The sequence below is a fragment of the Pleurodeles waltl genome, chromosome 12 (genome assembly GCF_031143425.1).
Source record: "Pleurodeles waltl isolate 20211129_DDA chromosome 12, aPleWal1.hap1.20221129, whole genome shotgun sequence".
Lineage (NCBI taxonomy): Eukaryota > Metazoa > Chordata > Amphibia > Caudata > Salamandridae > Pleurodeles > Pleurodeles waltl.
In genome coordinates this window covers 31,850,995-31,875,361 of record NC_090451.1, presented here as the reverse complement: position 1 = coordinate 31,875,361, position 24,367 = coordinate 31,850,995, and the positions used below count along the sequence as shown (strand labels likewise).

At 49.9% G+C, this 24,367-nt stretch overlaps 1 protein-coding gene across 4 annotated transcripts in view; it reads right to left on the bottom strand.

Annotated features, from left to right (window-relative positions):
• CELF5 (CUGBP Elav-like family member 5) overlaps window positions 1-24,367 on the bottom strand; it is a 226,042-nt gene that overhangs the window by 44,355 nt on the left and 157,320 nt on the right. For all 4 annotated transcript variants that reach the window (XM_069218065.1, XM_069218067.1, XM_069218064.1 and 1 more), the window contains exons 4-6: window positions 8,914-9,042; window positions 7,320-7,399; window positions 702-848 (exon numbers count right to left, since the gene is read on the bottom strand). In XM_069218065.1, coding sequence (XP_069074166.1) covers window positions 702-848; window positions 7,320-7,399; window positions 8,914-9,042 — 356 coding nt within the window. The remainder of the gene's footprint in view (window positions 1-701; window positions 849-7,319; window positions 7,400-8,913; window positions 9,043-24,367) is intronic.

Here is a 24,367-nt window from a genome sequence, read left to right as displayed (position 1 = left end):
GTTGAAGTCTTACTGGCAGAGAGCAGACAGGAGTGACACCTAGAGGCCACAGCAAACGTGGCAACAACATTGCAGATTCTGATGTTGCTGTGGCACTGACTGCTGTTCAAAGGGTTAGTGAGAAAGTTTGTGTCCACAGTTATTTCACGTTATGTTTTATGTTCTACTGCAGAGGCTGCACTGCTTTTTCCAATAAAGATATGGATTATTAATGTCTCTCTCTAGAGCCTTAAATTCCATGTATTTCTTGTCTAAGCGAGGGATAACACATGGGTCTTCCGACAGACCCAGAAAGGTCTGTAATCTTGAGTTTTACGTAGTTAATGTTGGGCGATTACACCAAAGTGGTGCAGCAGTGACATTCAGTGGCCAAGGTCAGCACTAGAACAGACTGTGACCACCAGTGGCACCTTGTGGTCTGCAAGGGAACAGCACCAAATGTGGGATCGGGGGCACCTGGTTTGCTGATGCAGGAGTAGCCGCAGCCTGATACTCTGCGTGTAAGGCCACACACTCGGGCTCCGCGAGGCATCCTTTTGTTCAGGTGTTCTGGTGGAAAAGTATAAATAGGGCCTCAGCTTTAACAAGGATGCACTTCTCCTTCAGGACTCCCAACCTCAAGATCATCGAATGGCTGTAGCGGTCACACACTCTGGCACACACCAGCGCTTAGTGCCTAGAAAGAGGCGTCAGGTACTCACAGCTTGTGCATATGCACTGTACGGACTGAAGGGCAGAGTAAGGGACGGCGTAAAGATGCCCAGCTGACCCACCATCTGCTGCATCCGCCGGAGGGTGCGCTCCTTGTCCGTGTCTGCGAACTTCACCACCAGGCTCGAGGAGGCGCCCTGTGCGGAGAGGGAGCACAGAGTCACTGGGAGTCAGGTGAGGTCGCAAGGAGTGAGACGATGAAGGGGACAATCGAAAGAGGGAAGGAGGGACAATAAAGGCACAAAGGAGTGAGAGGGTAAAGAAGAAACAAAAGACAAGTGGCAACAAAAATGCAAGAGAGAAAATGGGAACATGAATCATGGAAAGGGTAGTGAGTGTGGGAGGGAAGGGGTTCAAATATATGTATGAGCATGAGGGGGATGAAAGCTTAAGAAACATAACACGGAAGTGCAGGCAAAGGGGGATCAAGGGAAATAAACAGAGGAATAGAAGAGGAGTAGATTATCTATACAGTTCAAAAAACACAGTCCGCTGTGATATTACAAAAGACCATCGAACAACAAACATCTTATAACACACAAACAGAGCCACAAACAGATGTGTTGTCCCTAACATGCATCTACAAGGTCACAATGTCTCTAGTATATAACATAACGTGTATTTGTAGACCATATGTTCATCTTAAGGGGTATCTTTGCGCTAAACAACAGATGGGTATTGTTACCCAAATCACTGGTAGTCATTTTAACAACCTTGGAAGGATGAAAGGGTGGTGGACCCACTGGGATTTGAACCTGTGACCATGAGATCCAACATAGATCCCTGCAACGGATGCTCTGTACACTGATTCATCACAAGCATACGCACAAGAAGACACCACTGTGCTCACGTGTAAACCCACAAACATAGAGCACCACACGAGGCACACGCTAGAGTGTCAATGGCACAAGAACACACACTCTTTCATACCCACAGCCACACAATCCAATCAGAAACACATATGCACATACTAACACTCTGGATTACAACACAACCCATGAAACTGTGCCCCCTGCCAAGGCAACACTTTTTGGCACTAAAAAGAGATGTTTGTTCACAGACAGCCCAGTGGTCCTCATTCTATCGAGCTCTCAAAGATGAAATGCTGAAAGGACCTGCCTAGATGGAAACGTGGGGCAACGCTGCTACAGGAGGTAGAAGGCGGTAAGCTGTACATAAGAGCAGGGCCAGAGCCGCAGCCAAGGGCAGATGGCGCGGCCACCAGCATTAGGTGTGACTGCTGTCACAGTGCCTACTTTTTATGTTCTAAAGCAGTGGTTCCCAGCCTGTGGTCCGGGGACCCCTGGGGGTCCGCAAAGCCTCCTCAGGGGGTCCATGACTGCTCAGAAAATTTAATAATATTAACAGATTAGGTCCCCAGCTTTCAGTAATCACTCAGTGGGGCTTCCCGGTTTCCAATAATAATTCAGTGGGGGTCCCTGAGTTCCAGTAATGATAAAGTGGGGGTCCACAGAAGTGAAAAGGCTGGGAACCACTGTTCTAAGGTATCTCCGGAACTGAAGCCACTGCAATTCCATACTTTGCCACAGAGGGTCAGTGTTGCATCACTCTGCCTGCCTGGTGCCACAGTCAGGGTTTGTGCTTCCTGCAAGGAAGGCGGTCATAGTATTTTGTTTAAATAAAAGCACTTTCCCGACCGACTGGTTTTGTATTCCACGGTTCCGGCATTTTTGTGTTTTTTTTCTGGTTATCTTCAGCAAACAAATCGATGAGATGTAGCTTTACAGGGTCTATTTTTCCATGGGAATTATTTTGTGGTGCTTTCAGTTTGCCTTCGATTCGGGCGAAGTGGTTCAGTATCCCTCGAGCTGCAACTCGGGTACCATTGTTATTGTCATTGTGGGTGCAGGGAGTCGAGAGGCGGTCGTTTTGTTAATAAAAAAGCGATTGACAGCACTGGCTCGCACTCAGTGCTATTTAGACGTGTTTGCGGCTCATCAGAGGGGATCATCAGGAGTCAAGAGTTCTCTGACGTTTCTGGTGATGCTGGTTGCCTGAAAGTACTGCCGATGTGGGAAGGTTTTGCACTCAGAGGAGGGACGTGGTACCATGGTCCTCTCAGCAGCACATCCAGCCTTTTAGGTGAAAGGCTCCTTATACCTGAGGCAACCTCCACGCTCCACCGGGCTCTTGAGCCAAATCCCACAGCCATCAAGTCACAGAAATGAAAGATCCCCACTAAAGAGACATTCAGGCCAATGAGAGGGGCACTCAGTCCTTGAATCCCTCTGCCTGTCTCATGAGGCCTCCGTCCTGAGGCTTTGCTCGTTGAGTCCTAAAGATGGAGCAGTTCCTGACAGCTCTGGACCAACCTACACTCACAGAGATGAAGGAGCCTCTCACAGCTCTGGACCAACCTACACTCGTAGAGATGAAGGAGCTTCTCACAGCTCTGGACCAACCTACACTCGTAGAGATGAAGCGGCTTCTCACAGCTCTGGACCAACCTACACTCACAGAGATGAAGCGGCTTCTCACAGCTCTGGACCAACCTACACTCACAGAGATGAAGCAGCTTCTCTCAGCTCTGGACCAACCTACACTCACAGAGATGAAGCAGCTTCTCTCAGCTCTGGACCAACCTACACTCGTACAGATGAAGCAGCTTCTCACAGCTCTGGACCAACCTACACTCACAGAGATGAAGCGGCTTCTCACAGCTCTGGACCAACCTACACTCGTAGAGATGAAGGAGCTTCTTACAGCTCTGGACCAACCTACACTCGTAGAGATGAAGGAGCTTCTTACAGCTCTGGACCAACCTACACTCACAGAGATGAAGCGGCTTCTCACAGCTCTGGACCAACCTACACTCGTAGAGATGAAGCAGCTTCTCACAGCTCTGGACCAACCTACACTCACAGAGATGAAGCAGCTTCTCTCAGCTCTGGACCAACCTACACTCACAGAGATGAAGGAGCTTCTCACAGCTCTGGACCAACCTACACTCGTAGAGATGAAGCAGCTTCTCACAGCTCTGGACCAACCTACACTCGTAGAGATGAAGGAGCTTCTTACAGCTCTGGACCAACCTACACTCACAGAGATGAAGGAGCTTCTTACAGCTCTGGACCAACCTACACTCGTAGAGATGAAGCGGCTTCTCACAGCTCTGGACCAACCTACACTCACAGAGATGAAGCAGCTTCTCTCAGCTCTGGACCAACCTACACTCACAGAGATGAAGCACCTTCTCTCAGCTCTGGACCAACCTACACTCACAGAGATGAAGCAGCTTCTCACAGCTCTGGACCAACCTACACTCAGAGATGAAGCGGCTTCTCACAGCTCTGGACCAACCTACACTCGTAGAGATGAAGCGGCTTCTCTCAGCTCTGGACCAACCTACACTCGTAGAGATGAAGCAGCTTCTCACAGCTCTGGACCAACCTACACTCACAGAGATGAAGCGGCTTCTCACAGCTCTGGACCAACCTACACTCACAGAGATGAAGCAGCTTCTCACAGCTCTGGACCAACCTACACTCGTAGAGATGAAGGAGCTTCTTACAGCTCTGGACCAACCTACACTCGTAGAGATGAAGGAGCTTCTTACAGCTCTGGACCAACCTACACTCACAGAGATGAAGCGGCTTCTCACAGCTCTGGACCAACCTACACTCGTAGAGATGAAGCAGCTTCTCACAGCTCTGGATCAACCTACACTCACAGAGATGAAGCAGCTTCTCTCAGCTCTGGACCAACCTACACTCGTACAGATGAAGCAGCTTCTCACAGCTCTGGACCAACCTACACTCACAGAGATGAAGCGGCTTCTCTCAGCTCTGGACCAACCTACACTCACAGAGATGAAGCGGCTTCTCACAGCTCTGGACCAACCTACACTCGTAGAGATGAAGGAGCTTCTTACAGCTCTGGACCAACCTACACTCGTAGAGATGAAGGAGCTTCTTACAGCTCTGGACCAACCTACACTCACAGAGATGAAGCGGCTTCTCACAGCTCTGGACCAACCTACACTCGTAGAGATGAAGCAGCTTCTCACAGCTCTGGACCAACCTACACTCACAGAGATGAAGCAGCTTCTCTCAGCTCTGGACCAACCTACACTCACAGAGATGAAGGAGCTTCTTACAGCTCTGGACCAACCTACACTCGTAGAGATGAAGCAGCTTCTCACAACTCTGGACCAACCTACACTCGTAGAGATGAAGGAGCTTCTTACAGCTCTGGACCAACCTACACTCACAGAGATGAAGGAGCTTCTTACAGCTCTGGACCAACCTACACTCGTAGAGATGAAGCGGCTTCTCACAGCTCTGGACCAACCTACACTCACAGAGATGAAGCAGCTTTTCTCAGCTCTGGACCAACCTACACTCACAGAGATGAAGCGGCTTCTCACAGCTCTGGACCAACCTACACTCACAGAGATGAAGCGGCTTCTCACAGCTCTGGACCAACCTACACTCGTAGAGATGAAGCGGCTTCTCTCAGCTCTGGACCAACCTACACTCGTAGAGATGAATCAGCTTCTCACAGCTCTGGACCAACCTACACTCACAGAGATGAAGCGGCTTCTCACAGCTCTGGACCAACCTACACTCACAGAGATGAAGCAGCTTCTCTCAGCTCTGGACCAACCTACACTTGTACAGATGAAGCAGCTTCTCACAGCTCTGGACCAACCTACACTCACAGAGATGAAGCGGCTTCTCTCAGCTCTGGACCAACCTACACTCACAGAGATGAAGCAGCTTCTCACAGCTCTGGACCAACCTACACTCGTAGAGATGAAGGAGCTTCTTACAGCTCTGGACCAACCTACACTCGTAGAGATGAAGGAGCTTCTTACAGCTCTGGACCAACCTACACTCACAGAGATGAAGCGGCTTCTCACAGCTCTGGACCAACCTACACTCGTAGAGATGAAGCAGCTTCTCACAGCTCTGGACCAACCTACACTCACAGAGATGAAGCAGCTTCTCTCAGCTCTGGACCAACCTACACTCACAGAGATGAAGGAGCTTCTTACAGCTCTGGACCAACCTACACTCGTAGAGATGAAGCAGCTTCTCACAGCTCTGGACCAACCTACACTCGTAGAGATGAAGGAGCTTCTTACAGCTCTGGACCAACCTACACTCACAGAGATGAAGGAGCTTCTTACAGCTCTGGACCAACCTACACTCGTAGAGATGAAGCGGCTTCTCACAGCTCTGGACCAACCTACACTCACAGAGATGAAGCAGCTTCTCTCAGCTCTGGACCAACCTACACTCACAGAGATGAAGCAGCTTCTCTCAGCTCTGGACCAACCTACACTCACAGAGATGAAGCAGCTTCTGACAGCTCTGGACCAACCTACACTCACAGAGATGAAGCGGCTTCTCACAGCTCTGGACCAACCTACACTCGTAGTGATAAAGCATCTTCTCACAGCTCTGGACCAACCTACACTCACAGAGATGAAGCAGCTTCTCACAGCTCTGGACCAACCTACACTCGAAGGGATGAAGCGGCTTCTTACAGCTCTGGACCAACCTACACTCGTAGTGATAAAGCATCTTCTCACAGCTCTGGACCAATCTACACTCGTAGAGATAATAGAGATAAAGGAGCTTCTTACAGCTCTGGACCAACCTACACTCGTAGAGATGAAGCAGATTCTTACAGCTCTGGACCAACCTACACTCGTAGAGATAAAGCAGCTTCTTACAGCTGTAGACCAACCTACACTCGTAGAGATGAAGCAGCTTCTCACAGCTCTGGACCAACCTACACTCTCAGAGATGAAGCAGCTTCTCACAGCTCTGGACCAACCTACACTCGTAGAGATGAAGCACCTTCTTACAGCTCTGGACCAACCTACACTCGTAGAGATAAAGCAGCTTCTTACAGCTCTGGACCAACCTACACTCACAGAGATGAAGCATCTTCTCACAGCTCTGACCAATCTACACCATAGAGATAAAGGAGCTTCTTACAGGTCTGGAACATCCTACACTCATAGAGATGAAGTGGATTCTCACAGCTCTGGATCAACCTACACTCGTAGAGATGAAGGAGCATCTTACAGCTCTGGACCAACCTACACTCGTAGAGATAAAGCAACTTCTTACAGCTCTGGACCAATCTACACTTGTAGAGATGAAGCTGCTTCTTACAGCTCTGGACCAACCTACACTCACAGAGATGAAGGAGCATCTTACAGCCCTGGACCAACCTACACTCGTAGAGATAAAGCAACTTCTTACAGCTCTGGACCAATCTACACTTGTAGAGATGAAGCTGCTTCTTACAGCTCTGGACCAACCTACACTCATAAAGAAGACGGGGCTTCTTAAAGCCCTGAACCAACTACACTCATAGAGATGAAGCAGCTTCTCTCAGCTCTGGACCAACCTACACTCGTAGACAAGAAGTGGCTTCTTATAGATGTGGACCAACCTACACTCTTAGAGATGAAGCAGCTTTTTACAGCTCTGGACCAACCTACACTTGTAGAGAAGAAGGGGCTTCTTACAGCTCTGGACCAACACATCCAAAGCTAGCCTTGTGACATGGTGCCCAGTACTGAATGCATGTCATTCTAGCGAACATTAGAAGGATAGCGAGATACTCACTGGCATAGTTTGGCTGCCGTGTAGAGCTTGGATAGCAGCTTGGGCCTCCGTGTGAGAAGAAAACTTTACAAAGGCACAGCCTGGAAAGAAGAAACAAAGAGGACAAAGAGAAGAGGAAAAAAAGGAAAGATTATAGTGAGACTACAATAACCAGCAAGGAAACCAAGCAACAGACTTACGGAATGGTAGACAGACAACAGGGATAAGTGCTCTCTCAGGCAAGCATCTGCAAGCAAAGGCAATATAGTCTAATTTAAACAGACAGATGAGTAACCTACACACCACTTTCCACCAACAGAGCAACGCTCCACTTGACAAGATGCAGATGAGATGGACCTGTCCTCAAGCTAAGGGTGCCTTAACATCGATAAACCTCACCTTGTACAAAGGAAATATCTATACCTGTGTGTGTGTGTGTATGTCTCGCCTCCCTATGACTGCTCAGTTTGCCACATAAATAGTATTTTTTCCCTTTTAATGCAAAAAAAGATACATTTCACAGCCTGAGTAGGTTTCCCTGGCAACCATGAAGTCAGGGAATCTTGCAACATCTTCCAATTTCTTGGACACAGGTTGTTGATGTTAGAGTTGTCCCACGTGGTAACTGACAGGGGGAGCGAGGCGTAGGTGGCATTCCCAGTGAGACTTAAGTGATGCAACTACACACGGACACACAACACTATTCCAAATGTCTCCTGTGCACAAAGTGGCCTTTAACAGCATGGAAGTGCCAGGGTTTCCAGAAGCCTCTTGACGGGCAAACTGCCTTCTATCACCCCTCTGACTCACCATGGTCCTGTCTCTACTGAAAGACAAACCTCAATAAACTTGAACCTCTCTCTCTCTCTCTCTCTATATATATATATATATATATATATGGCTTTTCCATGTGTTCCTTTTACTTTCTTAATTCCCATAACGAGGAGGTAGGAGGAGCCTCTGACCAGCACCATTTTGTAGGGCTCACTCATGCATTGTGGGTAATGCCAGGTTCAGCTCAGAAGCATGTGGCAGGTTTTGCCATGAAGAGCCCTTGGTGGCAGCAGTCACATTCTGTACAGAGTGGATCCCCAGAGCCTCAGTCGCTGCTGCCCCCCTAGGGGCCCTTCCTGGCAAAATCTCATAGAGAGGGCAGATCGAGCGTGAGAGTATGGCTTTGAAGATTACCCAGAATGCAATATCAGGCTACTGAAGATGGCACTGAGCAGAGGCTCTTCCAGTTTTCTATTTCCAAGAATCATACAAGTGAACCACTGGGAAAATGGGGGCAACACTTTTTTTTTTTTAAATACATTCTGCGCTCTAAAGGTCTGGAAGGAGCAACTGGGACAGCCAATCATGCAAGCAGGTGACAAAGGTGTCCCTGCCTAATCGGATTCCCCACCCTCCTGGTCTGACTTGTTAGGACAATGACGTCTAGACTGGAAACACAGAACAATCCAACCCTAGTCACACTGCCGGGGAGCCATGTCTACGTGGACCTGATGGGGCGTGCACACTTCACGTTGATCTTGGTGGCCACCCTCCCCCCCAGACTGCAGCCCCGGGGAGGTTTAAGCTACAGACAGGTGAGAAATAGAGATGAAACTCACACCTTTACTGCTTCCATCCGGTCCGCGCAGAACTGTACATTCGTCAATCACCCCAAAAGGCTCAAAGAGGTGCAGCACGTCATCCTCGGACTGATGCTTACTGAGCATGCCCACAAACAACTTCCTGTCTCCTACAGTTAAACACAGAACCATCAATCTTCTGTAAATCTTGGATCAGGACTTTATTCGACAGTATTCTGGCTGTGGCGTGCTGTAATATGTGGTTTCGTCGAAAAACCAATTATGAGAATACAACGTGTGAGAATCCAAAATGTCGAAAAATGTTTTGTTAGAAATTCTAATAATGAGAATGGCCAAAAATAAGAAAAACATGAAAAAAACACATCATGACCTGGTATCAAATCCCAAGTCAACAAAACGAACAAAACTTCCAATGATTCCTTAAAATGCAGGACTGTTAATTGTATAAAAAATGGGAAGACAGTATAGAATTGTTGTAGTCTGTTTTCTATATATAATGCAATCGTAAAACGCGAGGTGCACAGATGATAGACATAAGCAAAAATAGAGCAGGTAACGAAAAGGGGCGGGGAACAGGGTGGCAGATGAGGGAGAGGGGAGGCAAAAACAGACAGCTGAAGGTGCTCTTAAGTTTTACAAAATGGGGATAGGATAAAAAAGATGCCCGGGAATGGGGGGGAGGGGAGGCAAGAAGGAGAAAGAGTTTGGGGGGCCCTCTCCAAGAAAAGGCACAACACAGGCACTTGGAGGGGGGCGAGAGGGGACAGCGAGGGTAAAAGGACTTGGTGGGAGATGCTACGGGAGGGACGGACCAGGCTTCAGTCCCTGAGGAAGAGAAGAAACCATGGAGGGAACAGGGCAGCAGGTGAGGGTTGAGGTGGAAAAAAGGAAAAATACGCGTTATGTGATCCCTTAATTAAAAAAAAGAAAACAACTTGCAGAATGCAATTTTGAGATAAAAGGAACCCACTGGTCTGATTGTAACATTTGCAGAATTGTGTTCTTTTGGAAAGATCGCGAGACCATGCCAGGTGAAATGGGTTCTTACAATTGGTACTCTACTGGATTATGTTACTCCAAGATCCCACGCAGCGGCGCGCATGTCCACGCAGTCTCGAGCAGCACGGCGCGCGCTTGGCTAGAAGGGCCACGTGTACAAGTTTGAAGTAATTGCACAATCAGAGAACTACGAGGGTAGGTGGTGCGGGGGCGTGTCAAATGTATTGCAGGAGTTCCACAAATGATCTCTCCATTGTTCCGGGCACTGATTACTTCACCCTCAGTGCTCAGAGACAGGCAAGGCGCTACAATGCGCAGAGATGGTCACTGCTGAGAGAGAGCAGGGCCAGCTTTAGTGCGGGAGGCGCCCGGTGGGATCATCTTTGTCACCCCCCCCCACACCCACTGACCTCCTTCTCCAGTATTCCCTCACTACCACCCTCCAACACTGCCCCTCGTCTTTCCATCCCCCTCCTCGCTGGAATTTCATTTGTTTTATAGCGCTACTCATACCAGTGTAGGGTGTCAGAGCACTTTACATTTCACACACACATTATACATAGACAATGTGTAAATCAGTCTCCGTGGTACATAATACAATGAGGATTACCATGTGTAGGAATCACGTCATCCATACTACTAATCAGTATATTTTAAGTGTGTTTGGTCTGGAGAAGCAGAAACTCAGGACTTAAAAGGTACCACAGTGATCGAGGTTGGCTGCACAAATAGGAAAGTATTTATCCAAACAAACCCTCTATAGCATCATTGAGATAAAAGAATAGGAAGAAAACAACGTTCTAACCTATACCATGAAGTTTGCGTGCAGCAGTTGACAGTTCATGGGTCACTGTGCTATATTAGTTTTACGAATTATGAATTGCAAGCAACTAAAGGGTTTCTGTGACAAAAGCAGGAACCCACTGAGTTATCTACATAACACGCAGTGCTGTGTCCTGCATGGTACACATTCTTGAAGTAGGCATATTAACCTTCTGTGCTGTTTCTATGAGGAGTCAAAACTACAACTTGACAACAGATCTCTTTCCAGCAAGAACATGAATTATCACAGTTATCTTGACTTGTTTATTACTGCCTGAAAAATGATGGACACACAAGGAAGCAGATGCTTTTAAACCCATCAACTATTTCTAAGCACAGCCCCCCCTCCCACCCAAGCCCAGCACCAGGTGCTGCTGCACAGGTTGCACTGCCCTACAGCCGGCACTGGGAGATAGAAACTGGGCCTATCACTGCTCCAACACACAAACAAGCCTTTCAGTGTTCAGGGGCACAGGCATGCGGCCTGTCACTGCACAAACACACAGTACAACAACAGTGCCATACAGAGACAGAAACAGGGCTCTGTCACTGCTCGGAGACAGAAGGAGGGCCCTGTCACTGCTCGGAGACAGAAGCAGGGCCCTTTCACTGCTCAGAGACAGAAACAGGGCCCTGTCACTGCTCAGAGACAGAAACAGGGCTCTGTCACTGCTCGGAGACAGAAGGAGGGCCCTGTCACTGCTCGGAGACAGAAAGAGGACTCTGTCACTGTTCGGAGACAGAAAGAGGACTCTGTCACTGCTCGTAGACAGAAGCAGGGCTCTGTCACTGCTCAGAGACAGAAGCAGGGCCCTGTCACTGCTCGGAGACAGAAGCAGAAGCAGGGCCCTGCCACTGCTCAGAGACAGAAAGAGGACTCTGTCACTGCTCGGAGACAGAAGCAGGGCTCTGTCACTGCTCGGAGACAGTAGGAGGGCTCTGTCACTGCCCAGAGACAGAAAGAGGACTCTGTCACTGCTCGGAGACAGAAGCAGGGCTCTGTCACTGCTCGGAGACAGAAGCAGGGCTCTGTCACTGCTCGGAGACAGAAGGAGGGCTCTGTCACTGCTCAGAGACAGAAAGAGGACTCTGTCACTGCTCAGAGACAGAAAGAGGACTCTGTCACTGCTCGGAGACAGAAGGAGGGCTCTGTCACTGCTCGGAGACAGAAGCAGAAGCAGGGCTCTGTCACTGCTCAGAGACAGAAACAGGACTCTGTCACTGCTCGGAGACAGAAACAGGACTCTGTCACTGCTCGGAGACAGAAGCAGGGCTCTGTCACTGCTCGGAGACAGAAGGAGGGCTCTGTCACTGCTCAGAGACAGAAAGAGGACTCTGTCACTGCTCAGAGACAGAAGGAGGGCTCTGTCACTGCTCGGAGACAGAAGCAGAAGCAGGGCCCTGTCACTGCTCAGAGACTGAAGCAGGGCCCTGTCACTGCTCGGAGACAGAAGGAGGGCTCTGTCACTGCTCGGAGACAGAAGCAGAAGCAGGGCCCTGTCACTGCTCAGAGACAGAAGCAGGACTCTGTCACTGCTCGGAGACAGAAGGAGGGCCCTGTCACTGCCCGGAGACAGAAGCAGGGCCCTTTCACTGCTCAGAGACAGAAACAGGGCCCTGTCACTGTTCAGAGACAGAAACAGGGCCCTGTCACTGTTCAGAGACAGAAACAGGGCCCTGTCACTGCTCAGAGACAGAAACAGGGCTCTGTCACTGCTCGGAGACAGAAGGAGGGCCCTGTCACTGCTCGGAGACAGAAAGAGGACTCTGTCACTGCTCGTAGACAGAAGCAGGGCTCTGTCACTGCTCAGAGACAAAAGCAGGGCCCTGTCACTGCTCGGAGACAGAAGCAGAAGCAGGGCCCTGTCACTGCTCGGAGACAGAAGCAGAAGCAAGGCCGTGTCACTGCTCAGAGACAGAAAGAGGACTCTGTCACTGCTCGGAGACAGAAGCAGGGCTCTGTCACTGCTCGGAGACAGAAGGAGGGCTCGGTCACTGCTCAGAGACAGAAGGAGGGCTCGGTCACTGCTCAGAGACAGAAAGAGGACTCTGTCACTGCTCGGAGACAGAAGGAGGGCTCTGTCACTGCTCGGAGACAGAAGCAGAAGCAGGGCCCTGTCACTGCTCAGAGACAGAAACAGGACTCTGTCACTGCTTGGAGACAGAAGCAGGGCTCTGTCACTGCTGGGAGACAGAAGGAGGGCTCTGTCACTGCTCAGAGACAGAAAGAGGAATCTGTCACTGCTCAGAGAAAGAAGGAGGGCTCTGTCACTGCTCGGAGACAGAAAGAGGACTCTGTCACTGCTCGTAGACAGAAGCAGGGCTCTGTCACTGCTCAGAGACAAAAGCAGGGCCCTGTCACTGCTCGGAGACAGAAGCAGAAGCAGGGCCCTGTCACTGCTCGGAGACAGAAGCAGAAGCAAGGCCCTGTCACTGCTCAGAGACAGAAACAGGACTCTGTCACTGCTCGGAGACAGAAGCAGGGCTCTGTCACTGCTCGGAGACAGAAGGAGGGCTCGGTCACTGCTCAGAGACAGAAGGAGGGCTCGGTCACTGCTCAGAGACAGAAAGAGGACTCTGTCACTGCTCGGAGACAGAAGGAGGGCTCTGTCACTGCTCGGAGACAGAAGCAGAAGAAGGGCCCTGTTACTGCTCAGAGACAGAAACAGGACTCTGTCACTGCTTGGAGACAGAAGGAGGGCTCTGTCACTGCTCAGAGACAGAAAGAGGACTCTGTCACTGCTCAGAGACAGAAGGAGGGCTCTGTCACTGCTCAGAGACAGAAGCAGAAGCAGGGCCCTGTCACTGCTCAGAGACAGAACCAGGGCCCTGTCACTGCTCAGAGACAGAAAGAGGACTCTGTCACTGCTCGGAGACAGAAGCAGGGCTCTGTCACTGCTCGGAGACAGAAGCAGGGCTCTGTCACTGCTCGGAGACAGAAGGAGGGCTCTGTCACTGCTCAGAGACAGAAAGAGGACTCTGTCACTGCTCAGAGACAGAAAGAGGACTCTGTCACTGCTCAGAGACAGAAAGAGGACTCTGTTACTGCTCGGAGACAGAAGGAGGGCTCTGTCACTGCTCGGAGACAGAAGCAGAAGCAGGGCCCTGTCACTGCTCAGAGACAGAAACAGGACTCTGTCACTGCTCGGAGACAGAAGCAGGGCTCTGTCACTGCTCGGAGACAGAAGGAGGGCTCTGTCACTGCTCAGAGACAGAAAGAGGACTCTGTCACTGCTCAGAGACAGAAGGAGGGCTCTGTCACTGCTCGGAGACAGAAGCAGAAGCAGGGCCCTGTCACTGCTCAGAGACTGAAGCAGGGCCCTGTCACTGCTCGGAGACAGAAGGAGGGCTCTGTCACTGCTCGGAGACAGAAGCAGAAGCAGGGCCCTGTCACTGCTCAGAGACAGAAGCAGGACTCTGTCACTGCTAGGAGACAGAAGGAGGGCTCTGTCACTGCTCAGAGACAGAAACTGGGCCTATCACTGCTCCAACACACAAACAAGCCTTTCAGTGTTCAGGGGCACAGGCATGCGGCCTGTCACTGCACAAACACACAGTACAACAACAGTGCCATACAGAGACAGAAACAGGGCTCTGTCACTGCTCGGAGACAGAAGGAGGGCCCTGTCACTGCTCGGAGACAGAAGCAGGGCCCTTTCACTGCTCAGAGACAGAAACAGGGCCCTGTCACTGCTCAGAGACAGAAACAGGGCTCTGTCACTGCTCGGAGACAGAAGGAGGGCCCTGTCACTGCTCGGAGACAGAAAGAGGACTCTGTCACTGCTCGTAGACAGAAGCAGGGCTCTGTCACTGCTCAGAGACAGAAGCAGGGCCCTGTCACTGCTCGGAGACAGAAGCAGAAGCAGGGCCCTGCCACTGCTCAGAGACAGAAAGAGGACTCTGTCACTGCTCGGAGACAGAAGCAGGGCTCTGTCACTGCTCGGAGACAGAAGGAGGGCTCTGTCACTGCTCAGAGACAGAAAGAGGACTCTGTCACTGCTCGGAGACAGAAGGAGGGCTCTGTCACTGCTCGGAGACAGAAGCAGAAGCAGGGCCCTGTCACTGCTCAGAGACAGAAACAGGACTCTGTCACTGCTCGGAGACAGAAGCAGGGCTCTGTCACTGCTCGGAGACAGAAGGAGGGCTCTGTCACTGCTCGGAGACAGAAGCAGAAGCAGGGCCCTGTCACTGCTCAGAGACAGAAACAGGACTCTGTCACTGCTCGGAGACAGAAGCAGGGCTCTGTCACTGCTCGGAGACAGAAGGAGGGCTCTGTCACTGCTCAGAGACAGAAAGAGGACTCTGTCACTGCTCAGAGACAGAAGGAGGGCTCTGTCACTGCTCAGAGACAGAAGCAGAAGCAGGGCCCTGTCACTGCTCAGAGACAGAAGCAGGGCCCTGTCACTGCTCAGAGACAGAAGCAGGGCCCTGTCACTGCTCAGAGACAGAAAGAGGACTCTGTCACTGCTCGGAGACAGAAGCAGGGCTCTGTCACTGCTCGGAGACAGAAGCAGGGCTCTGTCACTGCTCGGAGACAGAAGGAGGGCTCTGTCACTGCTCAGAGACAGAAAGAGGACTCTGTCACTGCTCAGAGACAGAAAGAGGACTCTGTCACTGCTCGGAGACAGAAGCAGAAGCAGGGCCCTGTCACTGCTCAGAGACAGAAACAGGACTCTGTCACTGCTCGGAGACAGAAGCAGGGCTCTGTCACTGCTCGGAGACAGAAGGAGGGCTCTGTCACTGCTCAGAGACAGAAAGAGGACTCTGTCACTGCTCAGAGACAGAAGGAGGGCTCTGTCACTGCTCGGAGACAGAAGCAGGGCCCTGTCACTGCTCAGAGACTGAAGCAGGGCCCTGTCACTGCTCGGAGACAGAAGGAGGGCTCTGTCACTGCTCGGAGACAGAAGCAGAAGCAGGGCCCTGTCACTGCTCAGAGACAGAAGCAGGGCTCTGTCACTGCTCGGAGACAGAAGGAGGGCTCTGTCACTGCTCAGAGGCAGAAAGAGGACTCTGTCACTGCTCAGAGACAGAAAGAGGACTCTGTCACTGCTTGGAGACAGAAGGAGGGCTCTGTCACTGCTCGGAGACAGAAGCAGAAGCAGGGCCCTGTCACTGCTCAGAGACAGAAACAGGACTCTGTCACTGCTCGGAGACAGAAGCAGGGCTCTGTCACTGCTCGGAGACAGAAGGAGGGCTCTGTCACTGCTCAGAGACAGAAAGAGGACTCTGTCACTGCTCGGAGACAGAAGGAGGGCTCTGTCACTGCTCGGAGACAGAAGCAGAAGCAGGGCCCTGTCACTGCTCAGAGACAGAAGCGGGGCCCTGTCACTGCTCGGAGACAGAAGGAGGGCTCTGTCACTGCTCGGAGACAGAAGCAGAAGCAGGGCCCTGTCACTGCTCAGAGACAGAAACAGGACTCTGTCACTGCTCGGAGACAGAAGCAGGGCTCTGTCACTGCTCAGAGACAGAAGCAGGGCCCTGTCACTGCTCAGAGACAGAAGCAGGGCCCTGTCACTGCTCAGAGACAGAAACAGGACTCTGTCACTGGTCGGAGACAACAATGTTCGTAAACATGGGTAGAGGACTCCCACTGCTCACAAGCAGAAGACATGAAAGCAAGTATTGACAAAGCCAATAGGCTGGCATCGGATGCCTATCTGTTGCCAATGTTTATCTTGTTTGTGAATGTTTTTTTATGAGCACTCCTGTAGTAGTGTTGAACGAGCAGCCGCTCCTTCTCGTTAATACAAACACTACATACAAGCCAAAAGAATAGATAGTTTTTTTGTAATGTAAAAGTGAACCTTGTACCAGTAGCCCCGGACACCGAAGGGGACAACTTATTGTGCGGATATGCACACTGCACAAAAGCTGAGTGCAGCCACCCACAGTCGCCAGCCAGTGGCTCGAGCGGGGTGACCCTCTGCCCCTCACTGTGCTGTGGTGGCTGAATGCAGAGTGGGAAACACGCCACAGCAGGCAAGCAGAGGAAGCGGGCTGACTGAAAGACCCTGCAGTATTATATGACATAAAAACATGTCTCTGTCGCTGCCCAGAGACACAGATGGGATCCCTGTCACTGCTCAGATACACAGCAGTGTGCAGCACTGCTTAGAGATTCAGGGAAGCCCTGTCACTGCCCAAAGAGGCAAACGGGGTTCCTTCTGGGTGGTTCATTCCGCCTGGTTATGGACAAGGGTGCAAGGCCCAATGGTGGCAAAGGCCCATAGAAGCGTCTGTTAGGCTAGATAATAAACCCTTTCCTATAGGCTTCAGTCGGTGACCTCTTTCCTGTAGGCTCCCTCAGGAATCTCTTTCCTGTAGACTCCCTCAGTGGCCTCTTTCCTGGAGACTCCCTTCAGTGACCTCCGTCCTGTAGACTCCCACAGTGGCCTCTGTCCTGTAGATTCCCTCAGTGGCCTCTTTCCTGTAGGCTCCCTTCAGTGGCCTCTGTCCTGTAGACTCCCTCAGTGACCTCGGTCCTGTGGACTCCCTCAGTGACCTCTTTCCTGTAGGCTCCCTCAGGGATCTCTTTCCTGTGGACTCCCTTGGTGGCCTTTTTCCTGTAGACTCCCTCAGTGACGTCTTTGATGTAGACTCACTTCAGTGACCTCTGTCCTGTAGACTCCCACAGTGGCCTCTATCCTGTAGACTCCCTCAGTGGCCTCTTTCCTGTAGACTCCCTCAGGAATCTCTTTTCTGTAGACTCCCTCAGGGACCTTTGTCCCGTAGGCTCCCTCAGTGACCTCTTTCCTGTAGGCTCCCCCAGGGATCTCTTTCCTGTAGGCTCCCTCAGGGACCTGTGTCCTGTAGACTCCCTCAGTGACATCTTTCCTGTAGACTGCCTCAGGGACTTCTTTCCTGTAGACTCCCTCAGTGACCTCTTTCCTGTAGACTCCCTCAGGAATGTCTTTCCTGTAGACTCCCTCAGGAACCTTTGTCCTGTAGGCTGAGTGACCTCTTTCCTGTAGACTCCCTCAGGAATCTCTTTCCTGTAGACTCCCTCAGTGACCTCTTTCCTGTAGACTCCCTCAGGGACATGTGTCCTGTAGACTCCCTCGGTGACCTCTTTCCTGTAGACTCCCTCAGGGACTTCTTTCCTGTAGACTCCCTCAGTGACCTCTTTCCTGTAGATTCCCCTCAAAGCCTTCTTGTTTGTAGAATCACTTCAGGGACCTCTTTCCTATAGGCTCCCTCAAAGCATTTTTTCTTTTAGACTCCCCCAGTGACCTCTTTTCTATGGATTTAACTTAGTGACTTCTGTCTTGTAGACTCGTCTTAGTGACCACTTTCCTGTAGTATTCCTCAATACCCTCTTTCCTAGCGATCTCTTTCCGACAGGCTCCGCTCAGTGCCCTCTTCTGCTGTGGACTCCACTCGGTACCCTCATTCCTGTACGCTCCCCTCAGTGAGATTATTCCCATACACCTCACGCAATTCTTCCTTCCCTGAAGACTCCCCTCAGAGCCCTCTTCTCTATATAACTCACCTCAGTCACATCTTTCCTGTAGGCTCCACATCATCACCTCATTCCCACAGGCTCCCTCCAAAGCCCTCTTCCCTGTAGCACAAGCCATATTTCTTGTGGACCCCCACCACTTTGTCCTGTAGATGAAAGCCAATGCCCTGTGTCCTGTGGAGTCCCTCCAATGCCCTGTAGAGTCCCACCAATGCCCTGTGTCCTGTGGAGTCCCTCCAATGCCCTGGGTTCTGTGGAGTCCCTCCAATGCCCTGTGGAGTCCCTCGAATGTCCTGTGGAGTCCCTTCAATGCCCTGTGGAGTCCCTTCAATGCCCTGTGGAGTCCCTTCAATGCCCTGTGTCCTGTGGAGTCCCTCCAATGCCCTGTAGAGTCCCTTCAATGCCCTGTGTCCTTTGGAGGCCCTTCGATGTCCTGTGGAGTCCCTTCAATGCCCTGTGTCCTGTGGAGTCCCTCCAATGCCCTGTGGAGTACCTTCAATGCCCTGTGTCCTGTGGAGTCCCTTCAGTGTCCTGTGGAGTCCCTTCAATGCCCTGTGGAGTCACTTCAGTGCCCTGTGTCTTGTGGAGTCCCTTCAATGCCCTGTGTCCTGTGGAGTCCCTCCAATGCCCTGTAGAGTCCCTTCAATGCCCTGTGTCCTGTGGAGTCCCTTCAGTGTCCTGTGGAGTCCCTTCAATGCCCTGTGGAGTCCCTTCAGTGCCCTATGTCTTGTGGAGTCCCTTCAATGTCCTGTGGAGTCCCTTCAGTGTCCTGTGGAGTCCCTCCAATGCCCTCTGTCCTGTGGAGTCCCTTCAGTGCCCTGTTGAGTCGCTTCAATGCCCTGTGTCCTGTGGAGTCCCTCCAATGCCCTGTGGAGTACCTTCAATGCCCTATGTCCTGCGGACTCCTTTCAATGCCCTGTGTCCTGTGGAGTCCCTCCAATGCCCTCTGTCCTGTGGAGTCCCTTCAATGCCCCGTGGAGTCTCTTCAGTGTCCTGTGGAGTCCCTTCAATACCCTGTGGAGTCCCTTCAGTGCCCTATGTCTTGTGGAGTCCCTTCAATGCCCTGTGGAGTCCCTTCAGTGTCCTGTGGAGTCCCTTCAATGCCCTGTGGAGTAATTTCAGTGCCCTGTGGAGTCACTTCAGTGCCCTGTGTCTTGTGGAGTCCCTTCAATGCCCTGTGTCCTGTGGAGTCCCTCCAATGCCCTGTAGAGTCCCTTCAATGCCCTGTGTCCTGTGGAGTCCCTTCAGTGTCATGTGGAGTCCCTTCAATGCCCTGTGGAGTCCCTTCAGTGCCCTATGTCTTGTGGAGTCCCTTCAATGCCCTGTGGAGTCCCTTCAGTGTCCTGTGGAGTCCCTCCAATGCCCTCTGTCCTGTGGAGTCCCTTCAGTGCCCTGTTGAGTCGCTTCAATGCCCTGTGTCCTGTGGAGTCCCTCCAATGCCCTGTGGAGTACCTTCAATGCCCTATGTCCTGCGGACTCCCTTCAATGCCCTGTGTCCTGTGGAGTCCCTCCAATGCCCTGTAGAGTCCCTTCAATGCCCTCTGTCCTGTGGAGTCCCTTCAATGCCCCGTGGAGTCCCTTCAGTGTCCTGTGGAGTCCCTTCAATACCCTGTGGAGTCCCTTCAGTGCCCTATGTCTTGTGGAGTCCCTTCAATGCCCCGTGGAGTCCCTTCAGTGTCCTGTGGAGTCCCTTCAATACCCTGTGGAGTCCCTTCAGTGCCCTATGTCTTGTGGAGTCCCTTCAATGCCCTGTGGAGTCCCTTCAGTGTCCTGTGGAGTCCCTTCAATACCCTGTGGAGTCCCTTCAGTGCCCTATGTCTTGTGGAGTCCCTTCAATGCCCTGTGGAGTCCCTTCAGTGTCTTGTGGAATCCCTCCAATACCCTGTGGAGTCCCTTCAGTGCCCTATGTCTTGTGGAGTCCCTTCAATGCCCCGTGGAGTCCCTTCAGTGTCCTGTGGAGTCCCTTCAATACCCTGTGGAGTCCCTTCAGTGCCCTATGTCTTGTGGAGTCCCTTCAATGCCCTGTGGAGTCCCTTCAGTGTCCTGTGGAGTCCCTTCAGTGCCCTGTTGAGTCCCTTCAGTGCCCTGTCTCTTGTGGAGTCCCTCCAACGCCCTGTGAAGTACCTTCAATGCCCTATGTCCTGCCGACTCCCTTCAATGCCCTGTGTCCTGTGGAGTCCCTCCAATGCCCTGTAGAGTCCCTTCAATGCCCTCTGTCCTGTGGAGTCCCTTCAATGCCCTGTGGAGTCCCTTCAGTGTCCTGTGGAGTCCCTCCAATGCCCTCTGTCCTGTGGAGTCCCTTCAGTGCCCTGTTGAGTTCCTTCAATGCCCTGTGCCCTGTGGAGTCCCTTCAGTGTCCTGTGGAGTCCCTCCAATGCCCTCTGTCCTGTGGAGGCCCTTCAATTCCCTGTGTCTCGCAGACATCCATGAATGGAGATTTCCTACAATGTCCTCTGTCATAACTCGGCCACGTTTTGCTTTTGTTTATGTCTCATTTTGAAATGTGTGCTTTGTATTTCCAACATGATGGGTGACATGAGTTATGATGTGAGCTATGTACCTTAACGAACGAATTTCAGTGGTTTGGGCATTTATGGTGGAACCATAACTCCATTTTAACTGTGTATTTTATGTTTTTTTGTAATGATGCAGTTAATTTCCAACTGATGTGCCAAAGGCAGGAGGGGCTGGCCACAGGGCCTACAGCCTGGTTGTGCACCAAAACCCAGTGGCAGGCAACCGGCCCTACTCCACTTTTGGGTTGGCCCCCCTATCTGGGTAGCCAGGCTTTTTTTAATTCTCACACCTAGGTTTGTAACTGTGAGGCCAGGTGAAGCGTCATGTCTGAGTACATTGAACCCAGGGCAAGATTCTCTGGCCTATGCCTCTTCTTCCAAGGGCCTGCATTTATGAAGCCATGCCCACAAACGCATACATTGTGAGGCACGTGTGGTGAAGCTTACCCTTGGTTTGCAGCACTTGTGTACATAACTTGCCCTGTCTAAAGATCTCTTTTTGGGATTCGCGGTTTCCAGATACCTAAAAGAGGTGTCCGGGGTCCGAAATATCAAGACCAGAATGGAGAACTGCAGGTGTCATTTTAGGTGTCAGGTTACCATGAATTTTGAAAAGGGCCTAGCAACTAATTTTTTATTTATTTAAACCTTAGGAGGCCCCCATTTAAGTGTCCAGTCTCTATGGCCTGTGGATCACGATGTGTTCACCCTGCCTCCGATATTATCTTTGTAATTTTTTTGGGTGAACATAGAGATTGTGCCCCGTATCCTAAAATAGCAGTCGCAAGAGGAATTTTTCCTTGTGGCCAGCCAACGAGAGCATCTGGATCCGGTAGGGATGTTGTGGGGAAAAAGCCCCCCCTCACTCAATCTGATTCCCTTATTTATTTATTTTAAATGTAGATTTCCAGATATTTGCAGATTGACCATGCGCATTTACAAAAACCAAGCGATACAAAAGTAATAAAAGTAACCTGTGAGCCAATTTTTTAAAAGACTTCTATCCCAAAAACGAATGTACCGATTTACATCCAACTAACAAAAGCACTATTTTCGACTAAAGGTCTTGCCACGCTTTGTGTAAATGCTTTCAGAGATTTGGATGCAATATTCCCTATTGGAGCTAAAAAAGAAAATACATTGTTTAACCTCTGGCAAGCGCTTTGACCTGTTGTAAGTATTGTGGGCTTTTAACCACGCCCACCTCATGCTCATCACTTTCACTTGTTTGTGGGTTTGCCTTTCAAAAATCCCTTGTTGTCAATGGTAATTACTTTACATTTGTCCCGCCTTTGGGCGGCTTTGTAACCGCCTTGCAGACTGACCCGTTACATGGACAATTGCATGATTGCTGATATACTTCAGCATGGGTGAACTATTTTTTTCTTTTGTTTTCCCCTTCATGCTCCAAGGCAGCCATAGCGCTCACAGCACGAACTCCATCGGTGGTATTGGAGCCCTGGACACATTGTTCACACTGTTACCTATTCTGAGTCATTTCTTTTGGCTCTCCCCTTCACGCTCCACAGCTTTTACAGAAACACTTATAATTGATAAATGCTTTACTACAAAACACAGAAATCCGCAATGTCTCTCTCAGCATGGAGGGAGAGATGATACTACAATATTCACTGCACTCAGGAAAAGTCGCCCCATAATGCTTTGCAAGCATTCTTTTTTTAAAACATTTTTGCTCATAACTCAGCCTGTGACTGTCCTCGGACAATGGGACCACCACCAAAATGTTCAGCATGACACACTTGTTCTGTTTATGGCATCTCTGGGTCCCCACTCTAGGTTAAAGTGGACCCCAAAATAATAACCCTCACATCATTCAGTCCTTTTTTGAAGCTTTCTTGTGGCTGGAACTTTTGTTTTACAACTGGGAGTAGTTTGTGTTCTAAGGGGCTTAGTATTGCCATAGGTCTGCTAGGCCTGAAATGCCTTCTAGCCGATAAATATATGGTTGTATTACATTACCTTGTGCCATTCTATTTTCATGTGGTTATGCCCTCTAAGGGCTAATTATATGGTTACATGACCATGTTTCTTACAAATGATATTTTTATTGTAGTGTTCTCTAGGGGCTGTTCTGAGCATTACAGTGAACGTACTACAATATTTGCTGCAGTTGGTCGTCCTATAATCCTTGCAAGGCATTCTTTTACAAAACAGTTTTGCTCATTACTCAGCCTGTTGTGGTCCTAGTACAATGGGACCACCTTCCAAACGTTCACCACAACCTGCTCTTTCTGTCTAGATCATCTCTACGTCAGTGAAGACCTCAAAACAATCACCCCTCCCTCCATTCCGTGTCTTGTCTTTTTAACCTCTCTCATGGCTGGAACTTTTGTTTTACAGCTGAGAGTAGTTTGTGTTTTAAGGGTCTCGTTTGTAAAATCATTGCAGTGGACCTGCTAGGCCTAAAAATGCGTAATGCACTGTACCCTCTAGGGGCTAAATATATGGTTACACTGCAATACTTTCATATTCTTTTCATGTGGTTATGCCCTCTCAGGGCTAACTATATGGTTACATGACCATGTTCCTTACAAATTCCATTTTCAATGTGGTGTCCTCTATGGGATGTTCTGAGCATTACTGTCTAATGGCAAACGTTTGCTTCTGATAAGGGTTTTTATTGGGTTTATATGATAATTGTATATGTTTTATTTATCTCTCCTTATTGTAATTATGACCATGGTTCAAGCCAACTCAACATCCTTATTACACTGTAACAGGTTGAACACTTGATATGTTTGGGTGACCCTTCAAGTTTATTCCTCTCATTACTCCTCCGTGGCTGTCTTGTTTTGGGAACTGTGGTAGCCAGGAACTCTGACAGTGGGATGGTGAAAGTAGTCTTCTATTGAAATTAGCATGGCAGATTTAAATTAGGATGCTAAATGGCAACATTTTCATTTTTGGCTGCAAACAGAGGAAGAAGGTAAATGGAAGTGCTTTACTAATATGCAGGGCCACTGGAATTATGTGGCAGGAAAAGACCAAATTATGAGGCAAGGTTGATCAATTTATGCCGCAAGAAAAGTCCAGTTATGAATTTACAACACCAATAGCTCTAACTCAAGCAAATGCGAGACCCATTGCATTGCAAATGCTTGTTTCCCCTGGCATAGAGCATGGTGACCTTAGTTCAGTGGTTTTTAATCTTTTGGCTTCTGGGAACCCCCACTTTATCATTATTGGTGCCCAGGGACTCCTGCTAAATCATTAGTGGAATCCAGGCTCCCACAACCGAGTCATTACTGGAAGCCGGGGACCCCGGCCTAAACACTGTCAATGATTTGAACCGCAAAACAATACACAAAGAATACAGAAACAGGTATTCCATCAAATACATACAGAAATGATAGCACATTTCATTTAACTTGCAAACAAATACAAATTTTAAAAAAAACAAATTTTTTATTTGAATAGGAAGGTTAGAGCTTTTCTAAAGTCAAATGGAGCCACACATCATCCATACTAAATTCTGTTTGATGCACTTGCACTGCTCCACAAATTAATCTGAGGATACTAATTTAAATTTTAGCCTCCAATTTCAAAATCCTTGACATTTACAGTATGTATTAACATTTTCAGTTGTACATTTATCCACCTTCTTATAAACACTTTATTAATCTGTTAATATTATTTCATTTTCTAAGCAGTCACGGA